This window comes from Centruroides sculpturatus, unplaced genomic scaffold (assembly GCF_000671375.1).
Source record: "Centruroides sculpturatus isolate CEXI.00-Female unplaced genomic scaffold, Cexi_2.0 scaffold1931, whole genome shotgun sequence".
Lineage (NCBI taxonomy): Eukaryota > Metazoa > Arthropoda > Arachnida > Scorpiones > Buthidae > Centruroides > Centruroides sculpturatus.
In genome coordinates, this window is record NW_019386109.1 from 67,375 (window position 1) to 93,080 (window position 25,706).

The 25,706-nt window shown below is 30.5% G+C and overlaps 1 protein-coding gene across 1 annotated transcript in view; it reads right to left on the bottom strand.

The window, feature by feature from the left end:
- Positions 1-24,854, bottom strand: part of LOC111613645 (sterol regulatory element-binding protein 1-like) — a 43,046-nt gene extending 18,192 nt beyond the window's left edge. Inside the window, exons 1-9 of the mRNA XM_023354999.1 lie at positions 24,689-24,854; positions 13,489-14,099; positions 12,185-12,399; positions 11,483-11,615; positions 9,757-9,871; positions 8,261-8,668; positions 6,582-6,754; positions 3,161-3,413; positions 297-463 (exon numbers count right to left, since the gene is read on the bottom strand). Of these exons, the coding sequence (XP_023210767.1) occupies positions 297-463; positions 3,161-3,413; positions 6,582-6,754; positions 8,261-8,668; positions 9,757-9,871; positions 11,483-11,615; positions 12,185-12,399; positions 13,489-14,099; positions 24,689-24,800 (2,187 nt within the window). The 5' untranslated portion in view covers positions 24,801-24,854. The remainder of the gene's footprint in view (positions 1-296; positions 464-3,160; positions 3,414-6,581; positions 6,755-8,260; positions 8,669-9,756; positions 9,872-11,482; positions 11,616-12,184; positions 12,400-13,488; positions 14,100-24,688) is intronic.
- Positions 24,855-25,706: the final 852 nt, after the last annotated feature.

Sequence of the window (25,706 nt, forward strand, 5' to 3'; positions counted from 1 at the left end):
TAGAAGTTTAATTAAATATTTGATTTTGTTATTGACAAACTTTGTCATTATTTAATTCGGTGCACGCTTAAAGTCCAGGCCTGGCACACTAACGCGAATCCGCGTAAAGTACCCGTTAGGGAACGGCTATTTCCGGCACACAGTAGTGTCGATAATCGTTGGAAAGTCGGAAAAATAATATAGTACTTTACACCGAGGTTCCACTGTATTTATATTAAGAAAATAATCTTAAATCATCAATTATATATAATATAAGAAGTTATATACATATATATAACTTCTAAAATTTTACTTACTGCCAGAAAATGGAATCTTTGAGAAAGATTCTCTTTAATTCTTAATGACATCATGATATAGATTTCTGCTAGAGTATCTTTCGGAATGGCATGCTGTACAGCTTCCGTCAAATTAAGAGCACTTAAGGAAAGCATAAGCCCTTCCATTCCACTATTTGAAACATATCCTTAAAAAATAAATAAATAAAACATTTAATTACATCAAGTATTACAAATTTCTGTTTGTTGTAAAATATTATTTCAATCTAATTTTAACATTTAGAAATTTTCATTTAATACAGATTAGTAATAAAAACGGTGTTAGTAATATAACAATGGAGGTGGCCATGTTGCCTTGTCAGAGTTCACTGTACCCATGACCCGATGAGTGCAACGTGCATCAATCACTGCACCAACGACATTGGTGAATATGGAATGTATTTTAGTACATAATAATACAGATACAAAGCAAACTCATATCTAGTTTGAATGAGACAATTGAATAGTCCCTTTAACTAAATTTTGATATCGGTGCACAAAAAATAAAGAGAAAAGAACTTGAAAACTAGACGAGAACAAAAATGAAGATATTAATGCACACACGTATGTATACATAAAAATAGTAAAAACCTAAATGGAGTTCTATGTCAAAAATTCATCAGCTGGAAACCTGTTCAATGCAAAAACAGAAGCTTTTGCATACAAAGTACATAATTTTCTGATTAATCCAGGTTAAGTTAGATTTTACTTTTTTGCTTACAAAAGGAATCCTAAGTAAAATGATCATACTATTCCAACAAACAAGTACAATTCTGAACCTTGTCAGAGAAACTAAGATCACATGACAGAAGGGGACAAAAATCTTTTCAATTATTCTTCTATGTATGATGTACATATATAACAATGTATACACACACAATTTTTTAACAAAAATTTTTATTGTAATTAACCAGGGACAAAACCAAACACTTAAAAATCAAATGAGTTTCCAAGAATAGAGTTCTCTAAAACAATGAATTTATTTATTGAAAATAATGAGTAAGGTAATATAGTGCTGCCAATTTTTCTTCTATAGAGTAGTTAGTAACTAAGTAGTACAGATTATTATACTTTGTGTCATTCACTGTCACAAGCTCACATGGGCAGCATTCAAATTTCTAACACAAGTTCTTTAAAACAATGAGAACTTCTCCGATCAAATATGTTAGGCCAAGACTCCACTAGCATAAAAATCCTTGCCATAAATACTTTTAATCATGTGACCTATTTGTGTTTGGATTGCAGTGGAGNCCCCGATCAAATATGTTAGGCCAAGACTCCACTAGCATAAAAACCCTTGCCATAAATACTTTTAATCATGTGACCTATTTGTGTTTGGATTGCAGTGGAGGACTGGTTCCACTAGCAAAGATTTTACTTTGACGGTACTTTCAAAGTTACAGTTGTATGCGTGATATAGCGATATAAAGACAATGATTATATTCTACAAGTTTTTCCATACTATAATTACAAATATAGTAAAAATAACATCATTACTTTCATATATTAACTTTTATCATCATATTTTTGAGATATTATACTGCACTTATATGCTTAGCTTTCTTATTATATACTCATCTAAATTAAAGGATTTTCCTTTGGCCATCCATATAGCGTGTTTAAGACATCCATTATTATAATCAGGATACCTCTTGTCATAGATACATGAATACTTTCAGATGTTTTTGATAAATCTTTCCAGATATATTTTAGATCTTTTCCAAGTAACCATAAGAAAATATACATAAAAGCTTATTTTCTGTCATTTTCTCACGTCGTAATGATGTAGACTACCAACTTCTGATGTTGGTTCTGATTCTTGATGGTACTGTTTTACAGACATATTCACATCGAAAGTTGAACACTGCTCAACTCTATGTTCATTTTACGACCTGCTCTGGTGTAAAATATCATGGTCACGTGATTAAAAGTATTTACAGCAAAGGTTTTTACGCTAGAGGAGTCTCAGCCTTAGTTCTTGAAGCTGAATACTCCCATTTTCAGTTGAATCATTTTAATTAAGCCTAGAAATAAAATGTTTTCATATATGTAAGTGATTTTAATATATAAAAAAAATGAGTGTGTGACATTTATCTGATATAGAAGATACAAAACAAAATATTAAATTCTGTTCAAAACAGAAATCTGTCAAAATAAAAAAATAATAATTCAGAATTGTCTGATTCTGATTTACACTGAACACACAAAAATTTCTCATGTAAATTTATTAAAGTTTAAATATAATAACTCATATTAAAACTTACATTTATCCATATATAATATATAATATTTTTCCATTATTATAAAGCTAGATTATCAAGCTTTATAATATATGGAATCATCATGCTTCCATATATCAAGCTAGATTATAATATGTACTGTATACAATAACTTTTAAAATAAAATTCCAGTTTGTACATAAGTTTAATTATGCAAATTTTCATTATCATTTTAAGATATTTACTTCAGTTTCTCTCATACATGCTTGTTATTAATGTTATCCTGAATCAAATACTACGGAAACAATACAGAACATTTCAAACAAACGTTTCAAATATTCTAAATTATAGTTTGTAATTTCTGTATTAAAAATGAGTTTAAAAAGCATAAATATAAAATTTATGTAGAAAATATAGAATTGTGCAATCAATTACACAAATTTAAATTTTTGATCTGATATTTCCATATACATATCAGTAACCACAAAAATATCTTAATTTTTTTTGTTTGATTTACTTTTCAACAACAATCTGATTTACATAGTAAACTGGACTCAATCAATTCTTAAATCGGTGAAACCTATCAGAACATATCTCCAAAAATGTTGAAAATCATAAAATACTCACCTAGCAAATGAAGCTGATTTAATTTGTGATAAACTAAGGCTGCATCTTTCATACTTTCGTCGCGATATTTCTGTGGAACTTTCAGACCACCTGCTCTAGTTCCAAGAAAGTAACCAATCCATAATTTATGAAGAATCTGTCTTATCAAATGCCAAAATATTCCAGAAATCAAGTCAATGTGTCCAGTTGGAAAAGGTCGACCAAGTGCTCTGAGACAGAGTTTCAGTTGACAAACTGCACCATTATGATCACCCTAAAATTACAAATATTCATTAAAAATTAGCAAAACTTCACGTACTTATTAGTGATGGAATTATACCAAAATTTCTCCAGATTTCACCGAAAACTCCCAATTCAGATTCTTTTGAATACTTTCTAAATTTTTACTTTCTAATTTTCCTATGAAATGTGGAAGAATCATTTTAAGAATTGGAAATTGTGCAAAGATTCCAAGAAAACGTCCAATTTTTCTGATTTTTGATTCCGATTAATCGTTCCTAGTATTTATTATATTCCACAAAAATAGCATTATTATATTTTAAAAACTGGGTAATTGTTAATATAACACTCACCAAATAAACCATCACCAGTTCATAACAAAAGAGAAAAATTCTTACTACAAGCATTTTTGTCTATGTGAAATAGATATCTTCAGGTATTAACGATATCGAACAAACAGCTCATAAAATAGAATGTTTTTTAAAAGTTCAAATTAATTACGTAATTTGAATACATTGCGTTAAAATTTAAACATATCTGAATAAATAACCAATTAATTTCACGTAAATTATGATGTAAATATCTTCCGTAATTTAAATTATCCTTAATACGAGTTTCTGTCAGAATCTACTTCAAAAATGGCATGCCATGCTGTGGAAAGCATGTCCATTTCCTTAAAGTTAATAGCAATTCCTTGTTTAATTGCTCGATAGATCTCAAGCAATTCAAGGTACTTGATACTTGAGTTGTGCCTTCTCCAATACTATAACAATTTAGCATTATGTAGTTCAACCTGAATTTCCTCATTACTCGCATATGTTGCTAACGCCACAGTAGTCAGCTTTTTTCTTATGGAGTATTCATTTTCTTTCATTTTCATGGCAAGACCGCTGGCCGTTGCTCCAATGTATGTTAATGAGCGGTTAACTTGGTCATCGTGAAGAGGTACCACATAAACCCCTGGAGAGTATGCATCATCTATACAGTTTTTATCATTTCTGATGAGGAGAGAAGACTGTTGGAGAGAATAGATATGTTAAGTGTACTTTAGTGGTCCTTGCAATTTATACATACATATATATATATATATATATATGAGAAAGTGTTTCATTGTATGTGATAACCCTCATTCATTCATCTTGCAGAATAGTCCTCTCCCTTTTATTTATATTATCTTATGAGATGCTTGACCAAAGAGGACAGGTATCCATGTTGTATTGCAAGGGCCTTGATTCACGACAATTTGTTTTCCTTTTCATTTTGCTCCGAACAACATGTGAGAGCCCTTTTTTTACCAAAGATCAAAAAGCAGAGACTTTGTAACAATAAGGGTCATGTGAATGGTTAGGTATAAATAGAGGTGTATATGACTCCTTATGAAAAACACAGGTGGAAAGATGACCATGTTCCATTTTGATGGTGATATCCAATGACAGAAACTCACATTAAGAATAATTTAAATTATGGATGATATTTATGTCATAACTTACGTGAAATTAATTGGTTATTTATTCAGATATGCTTTGAATATTTTACACATGTTTAAATTTTAACACAATGTATTCGAATTACGTAATTAATTTAAACTTTTAAAAAACATTCTATTTTACAAGCCGTTTGTTCTATATCGTTAATACCTGAAGATGTCTATTTCACATAAAAATGTTCAGAGTAAGAATTTTTCTGTTTTGTTATGAACTGGTGATGGTTTATTTGGTGAGTGGTATATTAAAAATAGCATTACAAGCAATAATAATATAATTTTGTAATTTTTCATAACAAAACTTAATCTTCTAAAAGACTTTAGTATAACTATTTGTATGAAATTCAAGATAAAATAAATGTGTTTTTTTAACTAAATAATCCTGTATTCATTCGGTGTAGTATTCTGTTCAGCAAGTAAAATCTCCAAAGGTTAAAACATACAATTTATTAAATTCTTTATTCTACATGTGAGTTTTGAGTCAACGTGAACGCTATATTTTTCTTCATTACAATTTTTTATTACAAAAAAATTATAAATTCAAACCAACTTAATGACAACTTACAATTTGTACGTATTTATAAGTTGTCATTAAGTTGTTTTGTATTCATAATTTTTTTGTAATAAAAAATTGTAATGAAGAAAAATATAGCGTTCACGTTGACTCAAAACTCACATGTAGAATAAAGAATTTAATAAATTGTATGTTTTAACCTTTGGATATTTTACTTGCTGAACAGAATACTACACCAAATAAATACAGGATTATTTAGTTAAAAACGCATAAAGAATATAGCAAACCTATAATTAAGAAATAAAACAAATATCCTTATTTTAGAATTAAGAATTTAGGAAATTTTATTAAAAACTTTTTACAATTACCACAGCTTGTTATTAAAATTAATGATTTATAATTAAGAATAAGGTAATCATAATAAATTTATTTTCTCTCTTTCCAATCTCTGGGTAGTAAGAGTGCCTTTTGTAACAAGTCCAGCATAGGGTGATGAAACCCACAATGTTACATAAAAATAGATACTGTAGAGTTTTGATAATTTGTCACTCTGCAGTCCAGTCCATTGTTCCATATGTGGTAGTGTCAGTAATCTGACACTACCACATATGGAACAAATGAAATTTGTGTGTTACTTGATGTATATGACAGAGACTGATGTATGTGTATATTGTCAGCCACTAGTTATTTGTTGCACGTGCAGTTGGCAAAACAGTCACAATCACAATTACTCATAATACCATAGACTAACCTCTGAAATGAAATGCATTTTTTTATCATACAGTACATACAAAATTCAATAATCTGACACTCACCAGTCTGATGTATGTCTAATTAAATATGTATGTACAGTAGTCTCTGTAAAATTGAAAGAAAAACAGCAACTTCTTTAATATTATTTCAATTTTAATAAATCACATTAATTAACTTAAATACTTTAATTAAACTTGAAAGGAAAATGGAAAGAAGTGAAATAATACTAAATAATAATTTCAATATAATAAGAGGTTGGTTATAAAACAATTCTACGATTAAAATTACAATTTTGTTATCTTTAATAATAATTATTATTGTTATTATATTAACTTTTAAATAATGAAAATGAATAACGATCATTTGATATTTGTTTTTATGGGTGTGTTATTTCATTGAGGAAGTAATGTAATGTATAACGTTAAATAATTATAAATAAATAAATATCATACTTTTGCCAAATCTAAGTCTGCTTGTTTTCTGTGTCTCCAAAACATTGTTGAAGAAGTTGAACCAGATTTGATAATTGGCTCACCATAAATGAACAACTTTGTCAGACAGATTAAAACCAATATTGCATTCATGATCCAAGGTAATAAACCAAACATATAATTATGGTACCATCCTATAGGGGGAAAAAATAGTAACAAATTTTCTGTTAATATAGATTTTATTAGTAAAGTAGTATATAATTTTTCCTCGAATAAAACAATTATTGAAAAATACTTATAATTATAACAAAAAAGTATTTACAGGTATACCTCGCCTTATGTCGGTAATTGGTAGGAGAGGCCAGTAGGTAATTGGCCAGGAGAGGTGACTTAAGTCGAATTTACTTGTCTCTGAATCTACTTGTCACTAGGCTAAACCATAAATTACCATTCCCGGTTCTGTATTTTATTTAGTAATGCATTTTTAATAATATATGGTTAATAAGGATCTATTTTAAGCTTACAAACAAATAAATTTTAGTTTTTAATATAGTACAGAAAAATGTAATCTAAATTTGCGAATCATGCAAATGCATGATTCACAAATTTAAATTACATTTTTCTGTACTATATTAATATTGTACTATGTATTGTATTTACACAAATTTGCGAATCATGCGAATGCATGATTTGCAAATTTGTGTAAATATAATACATGCATTTGCAAATACTGTAAATACAATACATTCATTCATACATACTTGTAAATGTATACATTTTAAAATGATTTATGTGCTTTAAATGCTTTTCTAGTGATATTACAACTTCAATATTTGTGGCAGACAGACGTAAAGTCGAATAAAATGACTCAAAACTTGATTTTTATTTTTCCATATACTTTTTTGACAAACGACACATAATCGGGAACGACATAACTCGGAACGACGTAAGTCGAGGTATACCTGTATTAAGATTAAAAAAATAAAAATCTTGCGACTGAAAGATCTGAACGTTCAATCAACTCTTAAATGTATAATAAACCTTTAAATTTTAAATGAAAGTTTGAATTATTAAAAAAAAAAAAAAAAAAAAAAAAAAATCACACTCAACTGTAGTTTATTCTATTTTCAGATCATCAAATGATATAACTGGTCACAACTTTAAAAATATAGACTGTGGTTGGCCAAACTTTGTGATTTTCACCTATCAGAAATATGAGCCAAAGAGTGTTAGTTTATATATATATAATATATATACTATACAATCAGTAAGGTCAGTAAGAGCTATAGTTTGGCCATTGTTGATATACAGACAATATAATCATCATCTGATATTTCTATTAAACATGAACAGTCAAATGAAATATTATAAACACATTAGTAACACCTGATTTATGATGTAAATTATAATAGGAATACCTAATTTATCATGGTAAGAACTATAATATTTAAATTTTCAGAATTTATAATTCCAACATACTGTAGGCAAGATTTTAACAAAACTCAAATTAGAATGAATAATTTGCATGCAAACTTAAATAAACAAACATATATTTAAAAACTTAACTGTAGAAGAACAAGATAAAAACATATCATCATCAATAAAAAGCACAATCAATTTATTTATATTTTTGTTTTATGTTGTAATTTAAATATACTTAGTTTAATACAAATACAATTTTAAAAAGAAAAAGATTCTACCTTCACTTTGTTTATTTGCAGATAAAATGACCCGTCCGGTCCTTTGAAGTTCACTGTCTCCAGCAAAATCATTACCACCAGGCAAAAGATAACCAAAAGGATTGAATACCAATATGGCAAACACAAAAATAAATAAAGCCATTCTTGAACGATCCAGCATCCCACTGGTAACAAAACTGTTCTTCTCTTCTTCTTTAACAAAGAAATTAAAATTTTTATCAGAGGTTTGTGTTCCCGGTAAAGAGCTAGTTGACGTATATTGTGGAGAAGATGGTTCGGATCCACAAGAATCGCCATTGCTTTCTGCCGGACTACGTTCGGGTGAACTAATATCAGATGTTGGTGGAGTGAAATCCATCAAATTAGTCGTATTTGGTACAGTTTTTTGTTCAAGAAGGTCTTCTAGTTCTGTGAAAATTTTATAACATTTCTATTTTAATAACTAAGATTACTTTTAATTTATATAAATTTGACAAAAAGTATCAATAATTCTCATTAAAATCAAATTTTTAATCTGTTAGCTAACTAAAAATTTAAAACACTATTATAATATAAAATTGCAGAAATAATGGGTACATTCCAGCAACGCAATAGTCTTGGCCACAACTGATGTGCTTGCGAGCAGTTTAATAAGCTTTTACTGTAACGTCTGGCAACCTAACAGGATGGATGAAATACAGCATTATACTGGCATTTGCAGACTTATTTTGTCAAGATAACTTTCAGTTAACAACATTTTTACTAATTATTTGTATTGTTAATATAATCATGAGGCAGCAATATTGCATCAGAGCTCACCACATCCAAAGACTGATGAGCAAATCAGTTGCTGCACCTATGAACTCAATGAATATCTGAATATATTTCAGTACATCGTGGTTCACTTATGTAATGTTTGATGCATACTGGAATGTATCCAACACTTTCTCCAAACTTTTGTTTAATGCACACAACAATACAAAGTAGGTGTGTCTACATAGAAATATACATCAACTCTTTCAAGAAACATGTCAAGTAAGTTTTATATTAAAAATTGAGTAATTACTAAATCCAAATGAAATATTTTATCTTGGATTTTGACTTATTTTATAATGTAAAATTATTATTATTAGTTTTGAATTTTATATAAAAAGTTTTAAGTAAGTAAATTTATACTTTATTAAGTAATTATTGAACTTTAATAATGCAAAGAACTATTTAAAAAGTGTACTAAAACTTATCTAAAATACGAAAAATTCTGTTAAACTAAGCAGCTTCAGATTTACCACACTTCTAATATTCAATGTTATGATACAATATAATAATGCCACCGACATTTTCTGTTGTAGACATTATTGTTTTAAAAGCCTGAAGAAGTCCATTCAACATGGCCAGAAACATTTGAAACAAATGAATTATATGCTGGTTTTAAAAAATGTTTCAATATATTACACTACATTTTGCAGTTATTTTAAATAGAAAATCGTTTATATTTTAAAATCAATTGAAATACTTACTTTGTTTTTGCGCAGCCATCTTTAAACTCATATTTTCTTGTTTTAATTTGGCATTGGAATTTTGTAGAAATCTAATATAATCAATAGCTTTCCTTAAAACAGCAGATTTGTTTAACTGAAAAAGTTTGTAAGATCTACATTATTCAAAAATTTGATTCCTTCATAAACATTGCTTATTTACTAACAACAAATCTCATATTTATGCAGTAAAACCCAATTATCTGAGGTAGTGTGGACTGTTGATACCTCGATAAACTGAAAACTTGGAAAAAACAGATGGTCGCAGCTATTTTGTCTCATTAAAATTAAATAATAAAAAGGTAATGTATTCCAAAATTATTTGTTTCTATCATCATTTTAAACATTATTTTATGAATTACAGTTTAAGAAAACTAGTGTATTCACTTTTACAGTTTCACCTTGACTAATGCAGAACCTCAGTTAATCAGAGCACAGATAAAAATTATAGTTCTACTGTATTTCAGATTTATAAGTTTATTTTTAAAGCATCTATCTAATAACTGAAGAAATTTTAGAATGAAAATGGTTTGAATAATTTGATAGAACTATATACTCTTCTTTCCCATTTAATATTCAATAAATCATTCAAAATGATTCTAAACATTAATGATAATTTGTTTTGTGGGTTTTGACCCATGATAAAATTGGCAGAAATTTTACTACATTATAGTTCTTGATTACATGGATGGAGAGTTGAAGTCGATTTTAAAACATACCTACTCAGGAGTAGTGTATTTTTCTGCAGACTTCCCATTCCTGCTTGATTATTCTCGATTAACTAAATAAAAAGTCTTGACGAGAACAAAGTTTGAAAATAGCTAGGATTTTTTGCTAGAGCCATTTCAATATATATGGAAAATGCATATATAAGATGGTAGTTTCTCCTTGGCAAATTATTTCAAGAAGTAACAGATCAATCAAATCACTAGAGATGAAAATATGCATTATCTTTTAATGTATTCTGAAATAACAAGTAGGATTACAGAACAGGCATAAAATGTGACAGTTAAATCTTCACTGCATAACACGTGGGGTAGATATGCATTACTGCATAACACAAATGCAATGCAAAAGTGGTTAAATGTGGAATTAAGTTAGCAATGATATGAATATGAAAAAAATCCAATTTAATAGAAAATATCAAATTGTCATTAATATAGTGCTAACCTAATCATATTACTGCTAATGTAAACCTAACCTTATATTCTTACACTTCTGCACTTCATGTTATACAGTAATCACTTCTACCCTTTATTTATTGTGCAGTAAAGCATTTTCTTATGATATCTGACAGTGTTTCTGGAATCCTACTTGATATTTCAGAATGAATTAAAAGATTGTGTATAATTTTTATCTCTAGTGACTGACCTATTACTCTTTGAAATAATCTGCCAGGGAGAGACCTGTTATCATCCTCTACAGTACATACAACTCACATATATTCAAACAGCACTAACAAAGAACCCTGGCTATTTTTAAGCTTTGAACCCATTGAGATTTAATCAGTTAGTAAAGAACTATAACAAACTTTCAGCCAATTTTCCTAAGGGCCAAAACCCATAAGAATTGTGCATCTGAACTGCTAAAGATCTCTTAAGACAACATTGAATAGAGTTACTTCAACCCAGTATAACATATACAAATACTTAAAATTTAATATTTTATATGCAATAAAATTTTAACTAATAATAAAAAAAAAGCATACTTTTGCTTCTGTGCCAACCACCATATTTTTAAGTTCAGTTATTTTGTCATTAATGCTGCTCCGATATCTTCGTTCAATTGCATTATGTGCACTTCGTTTTTCACCTTTTGATGGTGGTTTTAAAGTTGTTATCCTGTAATTGCACACAAAAGGAAATTAAAAGAAACATTATTTATTAATGACCCATTAGCAAAATATTTCACATACACTGCTTAATTTAAACAAAAATTCTCTTCTACTCTGAAAATATGGAGAGAAAGAGAGCATGCGAGAGCAGCTCTCTTGCACATGCACACATGTGAGCAAGTGTGCAAGAGAGAAAAAGAGCAAGCACGTGAAAAGAGAGTAAAATTTATTGAAATAATGATTATTTCATCAATTATAAAAATTAATTCTAAAAAACAAGCATCTAACTATTTCACCGCAATTAAAAATGAATTTTTGAGAGAAATGATTTCATGTAGCAATAAATGCCCATTTTTTTCATTTTAAAAATATGATTTACCTAACTAATTATGCAAATATACTGTATCATAGAAAAACATATATATTTGTTTTTTTAAAAAATAAATTTTTTTTAGTTTTTTCTCGCTATTTTTATTGTCATTGTTGTTTTTCAGGAAATATTTTAGGCAGAAAGAAAACTGAAAAATCTATTTAAAAAATGCAATTATAAATAAATTAAAACATTTTAAAACATACCTATTTATTGGAAGCTTATCTGCATCCAAAACAATTGGAATTCCTGTAGTTAAAATTGTTCCTCCTGTCTGAGTAGTAACAACTGTCTGAATAGGAGAATTAACAGTGGACACAGGTGAATTTGTAGGAATAGTAGTATTAACAGTTTGCAATGGAGCAGTGTAAGCCACAACTCTTCCTCCAGTTTCTTTCAGTAACTGGGCTTGTAACAGTAACTAATATAAAAAAAATAACAACAGATTTATCAAATAGTTTTTCTATTGTTATATATTTTTATAAGAACTTTACTAGACACTCAAATCCTAACTGGTTTCTATTACAGTTAATAATTTCACATCTTAATTCTACAGCATTTGACATAAAAAGAAGTGTTTTATGTCAAATGTCCATAAACATTAGTGTCGGAAGTTAATAAATTTCTGAAGAATTAAAGTGTGAAATTATTGAATTAATTGAAATATTTAAATTTTAGTTAAATGAAATATTACAAAGAAATGTTACAATCAAACTTTGACTTAGAAACACCATTTGGTTACCTCTGAAATTGTTACTAAATCAAGTATGCTGCCAAACCAAAGTAGTTCAAACAATACATATAGTAATGTGATATATACACAAGATTGTATTTGGTAGTTTGAAAGTCAAATAATTTAGTAATAACAATGCCATTTACAATAAAAAATTTTACATTTAGTAATTCACATATACTAAAAAATTATCTATCTAATATTTATGAGAAAGATCTGTTTAATCTGTTTACAATTATTCATTAGTGCTTCATAAGGAGGACACTATATCAAGGTTTGACTGCATGTTTCTCATTATTATATTATTTTCTTACATATACAGTAAACTCTTGGTACTCTGGCTCTTAATAATTCAGCCTCTCAATTATCTGGCATACCCCCAAGTGTGACCACCTATTCACAACCCATTTTCGTGAAAATGTTAGTTGTCGGGTTTTATTTCTATGTAGAGTACAGCATGTTAGTAAGACATATTTGCCCACCCACCTTCAAAAAGGATCAATACTAAAGAGTGATAGGTCAGGTCATTCATTGCCTTTAGCCCTAGACACACTCAGTAATCCAGAATTATTGTTAGCGTGGCCACACTAGCAATAATTCTGCTAATTGCTTGCTAATCTAGTGTGGCCCTCTTGAGCAAGAGGGCCACACTAGATTAGCAAGTAAAAATCTAAGTAAAAAAAACCTGCAATTTTTTCTAATCTGATCATAAATGATTCTTAGTGTAAAAAAGGAGTTGATTAGTTAAAAATATTACAAAATGAAGATTTTAAATACCTGCTGCATTTTCTGTGGTGGCAACTGACTTAACTGATGAAGCAATTGTTGTTTCTGTTGTTCTTTAATCACAGCCAAAATATCATTCACTGTTGGAACAGAATTGGACACAACTGATGTAGTAACTGTAGGGGTTTCTGGTTTTGAAGTAACTGTCCTCATAAATGGATGTACAACTACACGTTGTATAGGTGATGACTGTTGAGTTTGAGTTAAAACTGGCTGAGTCTGAACGGGATTAACAGAAGCAGGCTGGGCAGCACTAGCATTGACTGAAGGGGTTATTGATGAAATATGAGATAGTGTTGGAGATTGTGGCTGTGAAATATGAATAACAGTTGTCGGCTGAGAAGAGGTTATAGGACTTGAAATTTGAGTTCTTTGTGGACTAACAGGAAGTTTTTGTAACGGCGACGTTGGCTGTTGATTTAGTTGTGTATCCGAAGGCATTTGCATCACCATATTATCCATATTATTGAAGAGATCTAAATCTAAATCTTCATCAAAGGAACTCAGAAGATTTGTGTCTGTTGTTGGCATTGAATTAAATAATTCGGTGTCAAAAAGCTCTGGATTTCCATTTTCTTGGTTATAAACAAGATGCATCATATCTGTAAATAATTAAAATAAAAAAAAATCAAAATCCAGTAATAAAAACTTATTACAATTTCAATATAAAATATAATTTTGATAATTTGTCAACCAGTAACCAGTTAAGCCAATAGAATTTCATATTATGATGTGTTAAGTTGATAAGATTGCTTAGCTAATAAAATTTTATTGATTTTACATCTATATATACATTTATATACATGCACTATATATGTACTATGTTGTTCTCCATTAAAATGTGTGTTTTAAAGAAAACAACACATACTAAATTCTAGTTTGGCATATCTCATTTCAGACTTACTTACAACATAAGGTATCAACAATTCAAAGTACCATATTTACTTGTATATAAGACAACCTCGCATATAGGTCGAGGTGTGACTTTAAAGATCAAAATAAAGAAAATTAGATTTATTAATACAATTCTAATTTTATTTCATTTAATCACAAGTGAAATATAAAATGAACGTAAATGCACACGTTGTCCTGCAAAAATTACTGGCATTTTAAACTTTAAGGAAAAATCTTGTAAAATCAACAACATAATTTCTTCACGTAAAGCTGGACAATCAGGAACTTTTTTTTGCCAATTCTTAACAGTCGAATCCACTCTCTCTCAATTACACTTATGAGTTTCTCCGAATTCTGATTTCCAAATAATCATGTGTTTTCACGTGGGAATGGATTAAAACTTACATCATGCTCCCGTGTGATTTTGGAATTTCAATCTGGAATTCAATTCAAAAGTTTTTCTTTTCTTATTGCTATCCATCTTTACTCCTGACAATGTACAAGAACGATTCAAATGACCCAGATAAAATAATTGTTTTAAATACAAGAGGGTAAGCATCTGGTAAAAAATGCGAATACACAGTTCACAAAAATTATTTGCAAAAGTGCAAGGAATCTTTCGCTCACATGTATAGGACAACCTAGGAATTTGAAGCTATGATAAATGAATAAAAACCTCATATGTGAGTAAATACAATATTTCACGGAAAAAAAAAACACTTCCACTTCTTCAAAAACTGGTTATATGTAATGAAAAACACACCATATATACCCAACATCAATAAAACTATTTAATAATAATACTAATATTTTTGTCAACTATATACGATCATCATCTGGGATTTAAATGTGTTTGATTACTTAAAGTTGTTCTGTTTTGTATTCATTAATAGATACCTAATGATGTTTGTGAATAGTGGACAAAAATATTCATATTATTAAAGTGTTACTGGTTTTGGATAAATTTGGTGCATTTTTCTTTGCAGGAAACTTCATAATTTTAATAATTACATCATTTTTATCCTGAAATCTCCTTAATAAAAAGGATTTAATAATTAAAATTTATTTTAAAATGCATAATTCACCCACAATTTATTGATTAATGACAATATTTATCAATGTCAAATTCAGAAAAATAGTATTATAAAATATAAATAAGCTATTAGATTATAAAACATGAATTTTATAAGATAAAAATCTACAGTTTATTGAACTTCATATAAAGACCTAATTCTTATTTATCCAGCTATACAAAAGTAAATGTGAGCATTATGGGATAAGGCATTGAATAGAAAAAGAAAGTTAAATTACAATTTTCATTTCAAGTTATTGTCTATCAACCATTACTTGTAGTTTGGAATAGGTGAAATATATTCACTCTTCCACAGCAACTACAAAAATGGATAAAAATTCTTTTTGTACACCATATTCAGGGTGATAAATCCAATATAACACAATTAAGAAAGGAAAAGAATAAATAAGGTACAATGTTGGTATAAAAATACAATGATAAATAATACAAAAATTACAAAATGATCAGGGGACACTTACAAAGTGCAGAAAATTAACTTCAGACAGATCTATATACAGTACAAATTTACAGACGGTTCATCAGTGAACCCAACCCTGCAAAAAGTTTGACTCCCTGTATAAAATGATAGGTAAAGTTCATAACTTTGGAACCAACACCTCTGGAAGAGATCATCAGAAAAGAAACTTATTGCACTTCCACAGACCTTTCAACACCTAATTCATTCAAATGTGCCAAGAAACATAGGAGGAATTCAACTAACAAAAATCTCCTTAATGTAATACAGTAGAGCATCGTTTATCCGAATCAATTGGGGACTGGGGTTGTTCGGATAACTTATTTTTCAGATAACCGATTATGAAAAAATACATTATTAATATCCCGTGTAATTATTATATTAGTATATCCCAATAATATTACGCTGAAATTTTTCTCTGTTGCATGTCGCTCGTGTTGAATTTTCGTTGATGTTAAGACTAACAAAAATTTTTATAATAATAATAATAATAGTGGCTATTGGTATTGTTAAAAATTATTTCTTTATTTTGTACAAACAAAATAAATATATTGAAAAATATAAAAACAAAAAAAATTATACTTTAGAAGTTAATCTAGTATCAAAAGTGTTCGATTCAGCACGACAGTCCGAATGGAATGCTTTTCGTTAACTGACATCGGTTGATCGACTTTCGGATAAACGACACTCTACTGTACATTTATAGATGAGGTACACGACAAGTGGATGATAGTGAAGTGGGCAACAGAAACTTAAAAATTTTTGCATGCTTAGCAAGCATATGATTTGGCAGATATTTTTTATTTACAATCAAAGTTCTATATAACGAAGTCACTAAATAGCCACAATAAATAAAGAAAATTTAGTTTTCAAATAAAAAAAAAAAAAAAAAACATTTAAGGAAATTTTGTTTTACAGAAATTACATTAAAATAATACTTTATTTACCAAAATGTGTCAATTTTTTAGTCCTCAAAATTATCACCTTTCTAACATTTTCGACATTGGTTAATTGTAAATAGTTTAGGTCAAAATGCAGTGGTTGACAGATAATCTCTCTCCCCTTTCTTTATAACCGATAACCATGTGGAGAGGCAGATTACACAATGATTTTTAACACTAATGACCACTTTTTTTATGCCTGGGCCATGGTTTTACAAAAAGGTTTATAGATTGATACCTGAAATTGAACCTAAATTCAAACTCAACTCGGACTAATCGACTTTTAATGATCGATGGTCCTTACAAATTAAAAAAAAATTCATTATACAGAAATTTAACTTTGTTATTTATAAACAATTTTAAATATTGAATTCAATTTAAAATTTGACTAAATGTAAGTCATGATGATATTTTAAGTTGTAAATAAGATTCTGTATTCACAGCAGTATCTGGAAAAAAAAACTTTCTGTACTTCTTCTTATACTGAGTCTTTGTTGTACAGATTAATCCTTTACATCATATTATCCCTTTGATGTAAGTTTTTTAATTTGAACATGAATATTTGGTGAAAATAATTTGATTTCAAGATAATAAGTATACTCGGTCTTTTTTAGTTGGTTGTGTGCAAACTTAAAAAATCCTCTTCATAACAATGATTTGAAATTGAGATTATTCTTAATGAAAAATCAAAAGATAAATCTTGTGTGTATAATATATATAAACTTTCACTAAAAGCAATCTAATCACATTCTGTTCTTTTCACTTAACTCCATTTCTGAAGACCTGAATTCAGTTACTAAAGTTTAATCTTTCTTTTCTATCATACTAGTAGCATGGGACACCCTTAGTGGACATTCTAGCAGCAGCGGTGTCATTCCAAACTATAAATAATTCCTATTACAAATAAAAATAATACAATACTGAATTTATTGTTAATTTAAATAATAGCTAGGAATGTCCCTAGTGGCCATTCTAGGCATTCCATTACAGATTACAGATATACAAACAATGTGATCAATGACTTATATTATTAGATCTGCATTCACAAATAAGTATATTAATGTGCAATTTCAAGTACTAAGAATTTAAAACCAAACATCTACTGAACACTGGTAGTTGATCATAGGTTCACACCTCACCCAAATGCTCGCCATGTGAACTTTTCTGGGCTTTCTTTGTACAAATAGGGACCAGTTTCTCCATAAAGTTCTCCCAGGAGGCACTCCTTGACAAATTGCCCACATGCAGTGGCACATTATAGATTCATGGGACCCCAGGCAAATCTGAATTAGGGTATCCCCATGTACAGTGTTGACTTTAAAAAATTTTTGTTTTGGAAATTTTATGGGAAATTCCCCATTATCTACATTCATTTTTTTAATGCAACCTACACACTATATCATTGTATCCTGCACCTGAACCACATTGGAAATCTAGAGTTTTCTGTAAAATTGTTCAAAATTTTACAGAAAACCCAGAAGTTTGAATTTTTTTTACATGGTTTCAATTTATGTTATATTGGCCTGATTTTTTTCAGTGATAATTCTCTTCATAGATTTTCATTGAAAATGTTTCTGTAACTTCACTCACTTGTCAGAAGAAAAGTGACATAACATTATAACATGGATCCAATCCAATGATATGACAATAAATAGAAAAACGAAAAAATGCAAAAAACAAACTGTTTTGTGGTGTTAACCAATGGAACATTTAGAAAAGAAACACGTAAATAACAGAGAGGAAGAAGGAGAGAAAATGCCTACTTTAAAGTCTTAACCAGCAAAATTCAAATGATCTGACTGGTTTAGAGTGGGTTGGTTGTACAGGAAAGTTATAATAGACCAGGCAAGTGACACATTCAACCTGCCAGAGCATTGGATTTTGCCAGTTAAAATTGAAGTATTGGTGGGATGAGATAAAATGCCTATCATTTACATTTTATTTTTAAATGTTCCATCAGTTTAATTTGAATCTACATTTTGTTTCACCATACAAGTTATTCTATCAAAAATCAAAAAGACCAATTATCAAAAATGCAAGCATCTTTGATAATTGGTCTTGTGTTTTTACTTTAACTGTATTTAAAAAATTGTTTACATTAAATAATTTCAGTTTCAAATATATTAACAAATTAAAAAAAAAAGAGTCAAGAAAAATCTACAGAATAAATGATAAGTGACACATACCAAGACCAAGACACAGACAGACAAAAAAAAAACGTTTTGGTCTGTAGTTACTTTTAAAAACATATGAAACAAATTTGTAACATGTTTAAATTGCTCGCAGAATGAATCAAAGTGTCCAATTACAAAAACAAAATATATCCCAGTATTATCCTAGCTAGTTCGAACATTTGGCACGTCACTAAAGGATGTGATATAAATACCATGCTAAGCCAAAACATTTTTTGTGTGTGGATTTGATTACATTTTACACATTAAATGGTATAAACAATGTTTTTTTAAGTAACGTTTAACTATTAATTAACTAAAATTGTTAATTAATAGTTATACATTACATTAAAAGAAATACTCCAGAATTTATAATTTTAAAGTTAAATCAAGTGTTCAGCAACCTTTTGTTTTTTAATGACAACCCTATTGTTAGATATAAATTTGTTATGATTCCAATTATTTTTTTTAGTTCTAATCATCTAATAGTTGTGAGGTTTAATTGATGATATAAAGATAGAAAAGTAAACAATGTTGTTGAAATTTTCCTAATTGCCAAAATTCTTCCCAAAATCTCTGAGGTTACAACACAAATTACATACCAATATAAATTAAGATGTATATAACCATCTAAGAAAGAAGCCAAGCCAATATACAAGAATATTTTGACTCAGCGTGAGATATAATTGTGTGTAAATTGCAATATATTGAAATAATACATCTAATTTTATATATTATATCGATAAACACTATAAAATTTATTTTATAATTTAAATTTAAAAAAACAATCTATTTAATTTTATCTAAGAAAACATCTCGCCAACTTGCTTAAAACTTCATAAATAATCATGGCACTGTATATTTCATATACAGTAGATCCCCCTATAAGACTGGTTCCTATAATTACGATTCCTATAAGACGGCGAAAAAATTGTGGCAGTATCCATACACAACGGTAAAAAATCTCCTATAATTACGTAAAACATCATCGGGCAGCCGAGCTACTTTCTCGCCATCCGTAGCGCCACGCTACGGACGTTTAGGCGGGTAAATTGAGTTTAATTTTGTCTGTACATATAATTATANAATCGTATCGCCAACAGTTAAAATTATTTTTAGAAACGGCACGTGATTATAAGATACACGAGATTATTATGGGATGCGCACAACATATCTCCACGAATATAATTTATAAAAAAATTATAATTTGGAAAGGCACGTGATTACCTTCCTTATTCAAACTTCTAGTAACTGAGCACGTTCTTATTTAAAAACATTCGATTTAAAAATCCAGTGCAGTAAATTTGGCCTGAAGAAGAGCCCAGGAGGGGCATCGAAAGCGTTTGCCAATCTTTGTTTGGAGTTTTCACGCCGGATATTGGTTAAGAAGTAAGCATATTTGTTTTATATNAAACCCGGACATAATCCCGATTTTTAATGAGGCACGAATCATTCACACCACTCGTCATCAGGAACATCTAAGAACCTTGGAAGCGATGGAAATATACAGAGCAGATCGCAAATTAACCTGCATCAATCTTAAAGAAGAAATGAATCTTTCAACAGCGTGGCAGTATCTATTGGATGATGAATCGTAATTTATTATACGATACACGTGATTATTAGGGGATACGCACATCGTATCGCTACTAGTAAAATTATTTTTAGAAACGGCACGTGATTAGTTAAAATCGTATCGCCAACAGTTAAAATTATTTTTAGAAACGGCACGTGATTATAAGATACACGAGATTATTATGGGATGCGCACAACATATCTCCACGAATATAATTTATAAAAAAATTATAATTTGGAAAGGCACGTGATTACCTTCCTTATTCAAACTTCTAGTAACTGAGCACGTTCTTATTTAAAAACATTCGATTTAAGAATCCAGTGCAGTAAATTTGGCCTGAAGAAGAGCCCAGGAGGGGCATCAAAAGAGTTTGCCAATCTTTGTTTGGAGTTTTCACGCCGGATATTGGTTAAGAAGTAAGCATATTTGTTTTATATGACCTGGTGTGGGAGAAATCCTTGGTTATTCAAAAATTAATAAATAAATCCAATATATGTGAACACTTTCAAGAAATAAACCAGGATATATTTTGATATGGCATATTGATCAATAAATATCTGTATCTGTATCTTACCATACAACCGTGCATGCCAGAAACGACCCACACCCTCGGAAACGACACCTGATCCCAACAAATAATGTACACTCTGTCCGAGGAATTTCAGTTGACCTGAAGAAGAGCAAAGGGATTGCTCGAAAACGTTTGTCAACAGCTATATACAGTATATACGCGTCGAGTGCCGGTCACAGGTTCCAAATAGTGCAACGTTCATTCTAAGACTGTTGTTCTGACATCCTCCCACTTCTTCAAAAGATCTTCAATAGCAGATGTTGGCATTGATCCTTTTTCATCTTCCTCTTCTTCAGAAGAAAACACATCTCACTGAGTTTCTTGGTGTTCTTCATTTAATTCTTGGAGTTCTTCTGTTGTCAGATCAGTTCCAGATTCCATTATGAGCTTTTCAATGTCATCTTTATTCACTTCCAATTCCAGATCTCTAGCAGTTGTCAAAATTTCATCCATAATTTCAGGGACATCCTCTCTCTCTCCCTGAATACAGAAGAGGGACACAGCTTTCGCCAAGCAGAATTCAACTGTCGTTAAGTGACTTCTGACCATGTCTTTTGAATGAGTGGTATAGCTTCAAGAATATCAAATTTTTCTTTCCAAAACATTTTTAATGTCATCATTGAGGAGAACTGGCATGCTTCAAAACACCGACAAAACAGTGCTCAAATGTACCATTTCTTGAAACCCGCAATAACCTCTTGATCCGTTAGTTTAATCTATGAAGTGGTATTTGGAGGTAGAAATTGAACTAAGTTTGTGCCTACTGTAGACCAGGGGCTGTATTCTGGTCACTGTCTCTGGTCTCTTGTAAGCCGATCACTGATTGGCTAATCATTTGGATTAGCCAATCAGCGACCAGCTTGCGCAAGATAAGAGACCAGAGATAGTGACCAGAATATGGCCCCTGTTCAAGCCATACTGCCTAGCAACATCAGACATCTTCTGCCCACTCTTTACTTTGGCTATTACCTCTTGCTTGGTTTCTATGGTGAACACGGTTCTTGACACTCCACTCTTTTTATGCTCCATAATATTATCAATTTCTGTTTGAAATAAAAAGTTCAGAAAAGCACTCACAAAAATTCAGAAAACAGAAATCAACTAGCACATGAAAGAATTATGTAAATGTGAGGCCCGAATGTAATTTAAAATTTTGGTGTTAAAATGTTAACGAATACCCGATAGGACAGTTAAACTCTCACCTTTAGAAAATAAAAACAGACGCAAAACTTATTGAGTGCCAGACAGTCTTGCGAAGACTATAAAAAAATTATTTGTCAGAAAAGTAAACAAAAAACAGGAATTACAATGGAGAGTTTCAAAGTTCAGGGAAACACTATCCGATCGGTATCAGGTTGAGCGCCGATGCTGACATCTCCCGTGCTCTGAAAGGTTTCGAATTGTTACCTGAAGACAAGGGAAAATCAATTGGTATTTCGTTATTTTCCGTTGCTTCTTTTTATTTTTGTTCAGTGGTTCGTTATCCGAACATGTGTTCATTGTCCAATCATAAAAATCTTTTGCAAAAGTGTTCGTTATCCAATTTCTTCATTAACCGATCACCCACTTCAATTAGTTCTACCTTCCTAGGATGCATTTGGAAATTCTAATCGGTGTTACCGGTAACTGCCGGTAGTTACGAAGGCCTTTAAAAAACATGACCTAAATAACCAACTGCGTTTAAAAATCACTGTTATGTCGTCACCGGTTTTCCTGCAGTACTTACCAAAATAACCATGTGTGCCGCCAAATTTTTAAATTATTAAAAGTGTACCATGACAAAAAAAAAAGGTTGAGAATCACTGATATAGACATTCCAGTGCCTCCAGATTTTGCAGGTGTTCCACCTGGTGAGAAAGTTTGATCAGTTTGGCCTCAGTTTACAGAGAGATTGCCGCCCATACTAACACTAAGATTGCATACAAGAGGCCTAGCACTGTATATGGACTACTCTGCGGTGGCAAAGACAAAATCAATAAAAAGCAAGCACCGGGTGTTTACATGGTCCCTCTATAGGACAACAGGTTTCAAAGGGAATTAGTTTATATTGGGTCCACAAAACGCTCTTTGAATAAAAGATTGCAGGAACACAAATACAACATCGTTAATAAACAGCACACCACCGCCCTATCAACATATGCCACTGAACCCAGCATAAGAGCTGACCTACATGAGGCCAAACTGATCAAACTTTCTCACCGGGTGGAACACCTGCAAAATCTGGAGGCACTGGAAATTTACAAAGCCGGGTTATGCACCAATTGCATTAACGCTAATGATGCAGTCAATGTGTCGCACGCTGGGAAGTACTGCTATGAGGTAATGGGCGACGCCCACTCCAGCAATTAAACATCACATCCCCGTTTGGTGTATTTATTTATATATATTTATATAATTGTAAGTATTACATATGCCATTCCGTCGCCATGGCAATGACATGCATAACTGTATTCTTTTAAAATCCGTTTGTGCTGTTCCATTTTTCAAAATTAATTTCATAAATCATTGTTCTACGCTTGCACAGGTTCGAATCTAACTGTTTTTAAACCTGATGAAGACCGAAAGTACGGTCGAAAACGTTTGTTTATTATTAAATTGATTACTACTGGACGTTTAAAGGTTTTGGAGTGTTAATTGATATTAATTTTACTTAATACATCCAGTTTTAGTGTTTTCATTAAGTCCATTTATTTTTAAATCAAAATATTTAAATGTTTGCATTTGTACCTATTCCAAAATATTGGTAACCGATAATATATTGATACAGAAGCTCCTCATTACATCGCGCGCAAAAACAGACAAACCAAATAAGCGATAAATCAGGTAGCACGACATAACCGACATATCCATTCCCTATTGACTATGGCACTTTTATATTTGGAAGAAACAAAAAGTCATATATCCAAATGAACAATATAACGGGGCGCGATATAACGAGGAGCTATATCTCGCAAAAGGTCACTCGTAGAGGCATGGTTCCTTTGACAGTTTTGCAGGGCTGTGGAGTCGCATAAAAGTCTACTGACTCCAACTCCGACTTTTCCTTGCCATCCGACTCCGACTAAAACACTAAAACTCCACGACTCAGACTCCGAAGCCCTGCTTTTTTGTTCCTAAGAGTATACTCTAAATCTCTGTTAAAGTTCCAAACGTATCATTCATAGCTTGAATTAGGTAGAAGTTACTTTTACGTACTTTATACATATTTACACACATAAGCAAGTGACCTAAGAGTAACTTCTACTACTGACTGTGACTGTCACTTGACATTCCAGTGTTAAATACAATTTATATCAAATTTCCTTCGAATTTAATTGTATATTTCATTAAAGAGTATGTTAAAAATTAAGTTTTTTCAGTCTCTGAACGTCAAAATCATTAAGTTTTACTCAAAATTGCGCGGAATTTCAATCACGACGATTGTTTACATGTAGTCATTTTGATAAAATAAATGAAAATGTGCCATAAAAACCACTTGTATAAACACATACCATCTAATTCTTCAACTGTTCTGTTGTCATATTCATTGTTGACATTTCCGGGTTTATCTAAACCCATTTTTGAGTCGTTCCTGAAAACCCAACCACCGCTACTGGAATCCATCTTCCTTCAAAATGAAGGTAAGGTGACGTGACTCCACCAATAGGAGCCAAGTGTGACGATCGGGTGATATAGTATGACGTAACCGCAATTGTAACTGGAGTGCACGTGTACTTACGAGGAGCTCTCTAGTGTGAAAAAACGAAGTAAAAAAAAAACAAATAAGTTTGCCAAATATAAATGATGAATGATTTTGTCGTGTAAATAATGTATTAATATCTTAAATGTACTTAAATTGATTAATTATATAATATAAATAATATTTAATGCGTTTTTAAAAATGTTGGATAATTATGTGTTCATTCGAGGTAGGCGATTGGTTAATATAAGAGATTTCAGTTTCCAGCACGGTTATTGGATAATATAGTTAGGTAATTGCCTTTCGTTTTCGTTCTAAAAATAACCGCTTCCGATAGGGTGGCGTTCCGATCGTTCAATAGGCAAAGTTAGCGAGGGTCGTGTTAGCGTGTGTCCATTTTAAGTGTTCTTGTGTTTGTTTAGTTATTTAAGTTTTCTTTTCTGTGTTTTTTGTAATATACGATTGTTAGATTCGGCTTCAGGATCGTCTATTTTTAATTTGTTGCGGCAGAAAATCGTTGATTTTTACGAAGAAGAGAGGCGCGTAAATTTCAAATCGGCGGTTTTCTTGAATGGACATTCTTCATGCCTGTAACCTTACAGAAAAATGAATTGCATCCATTCAACAGTAATGATATTTATAGTTATATTATTACAGCTCTGTTGTCAGATTCCCACCTAACAGATAAATGAATGTGATGTGAAAGTGTCGGGCACGGAGTTTCTGTAACATTAAAGATTGAAGATCTTTGCAGTACCCGCATACTGCAGTATTTTGCAAGGTGGAGAAACGAGATGTTCGAGAGAAACTAGAACATTAAATCGGCAAGG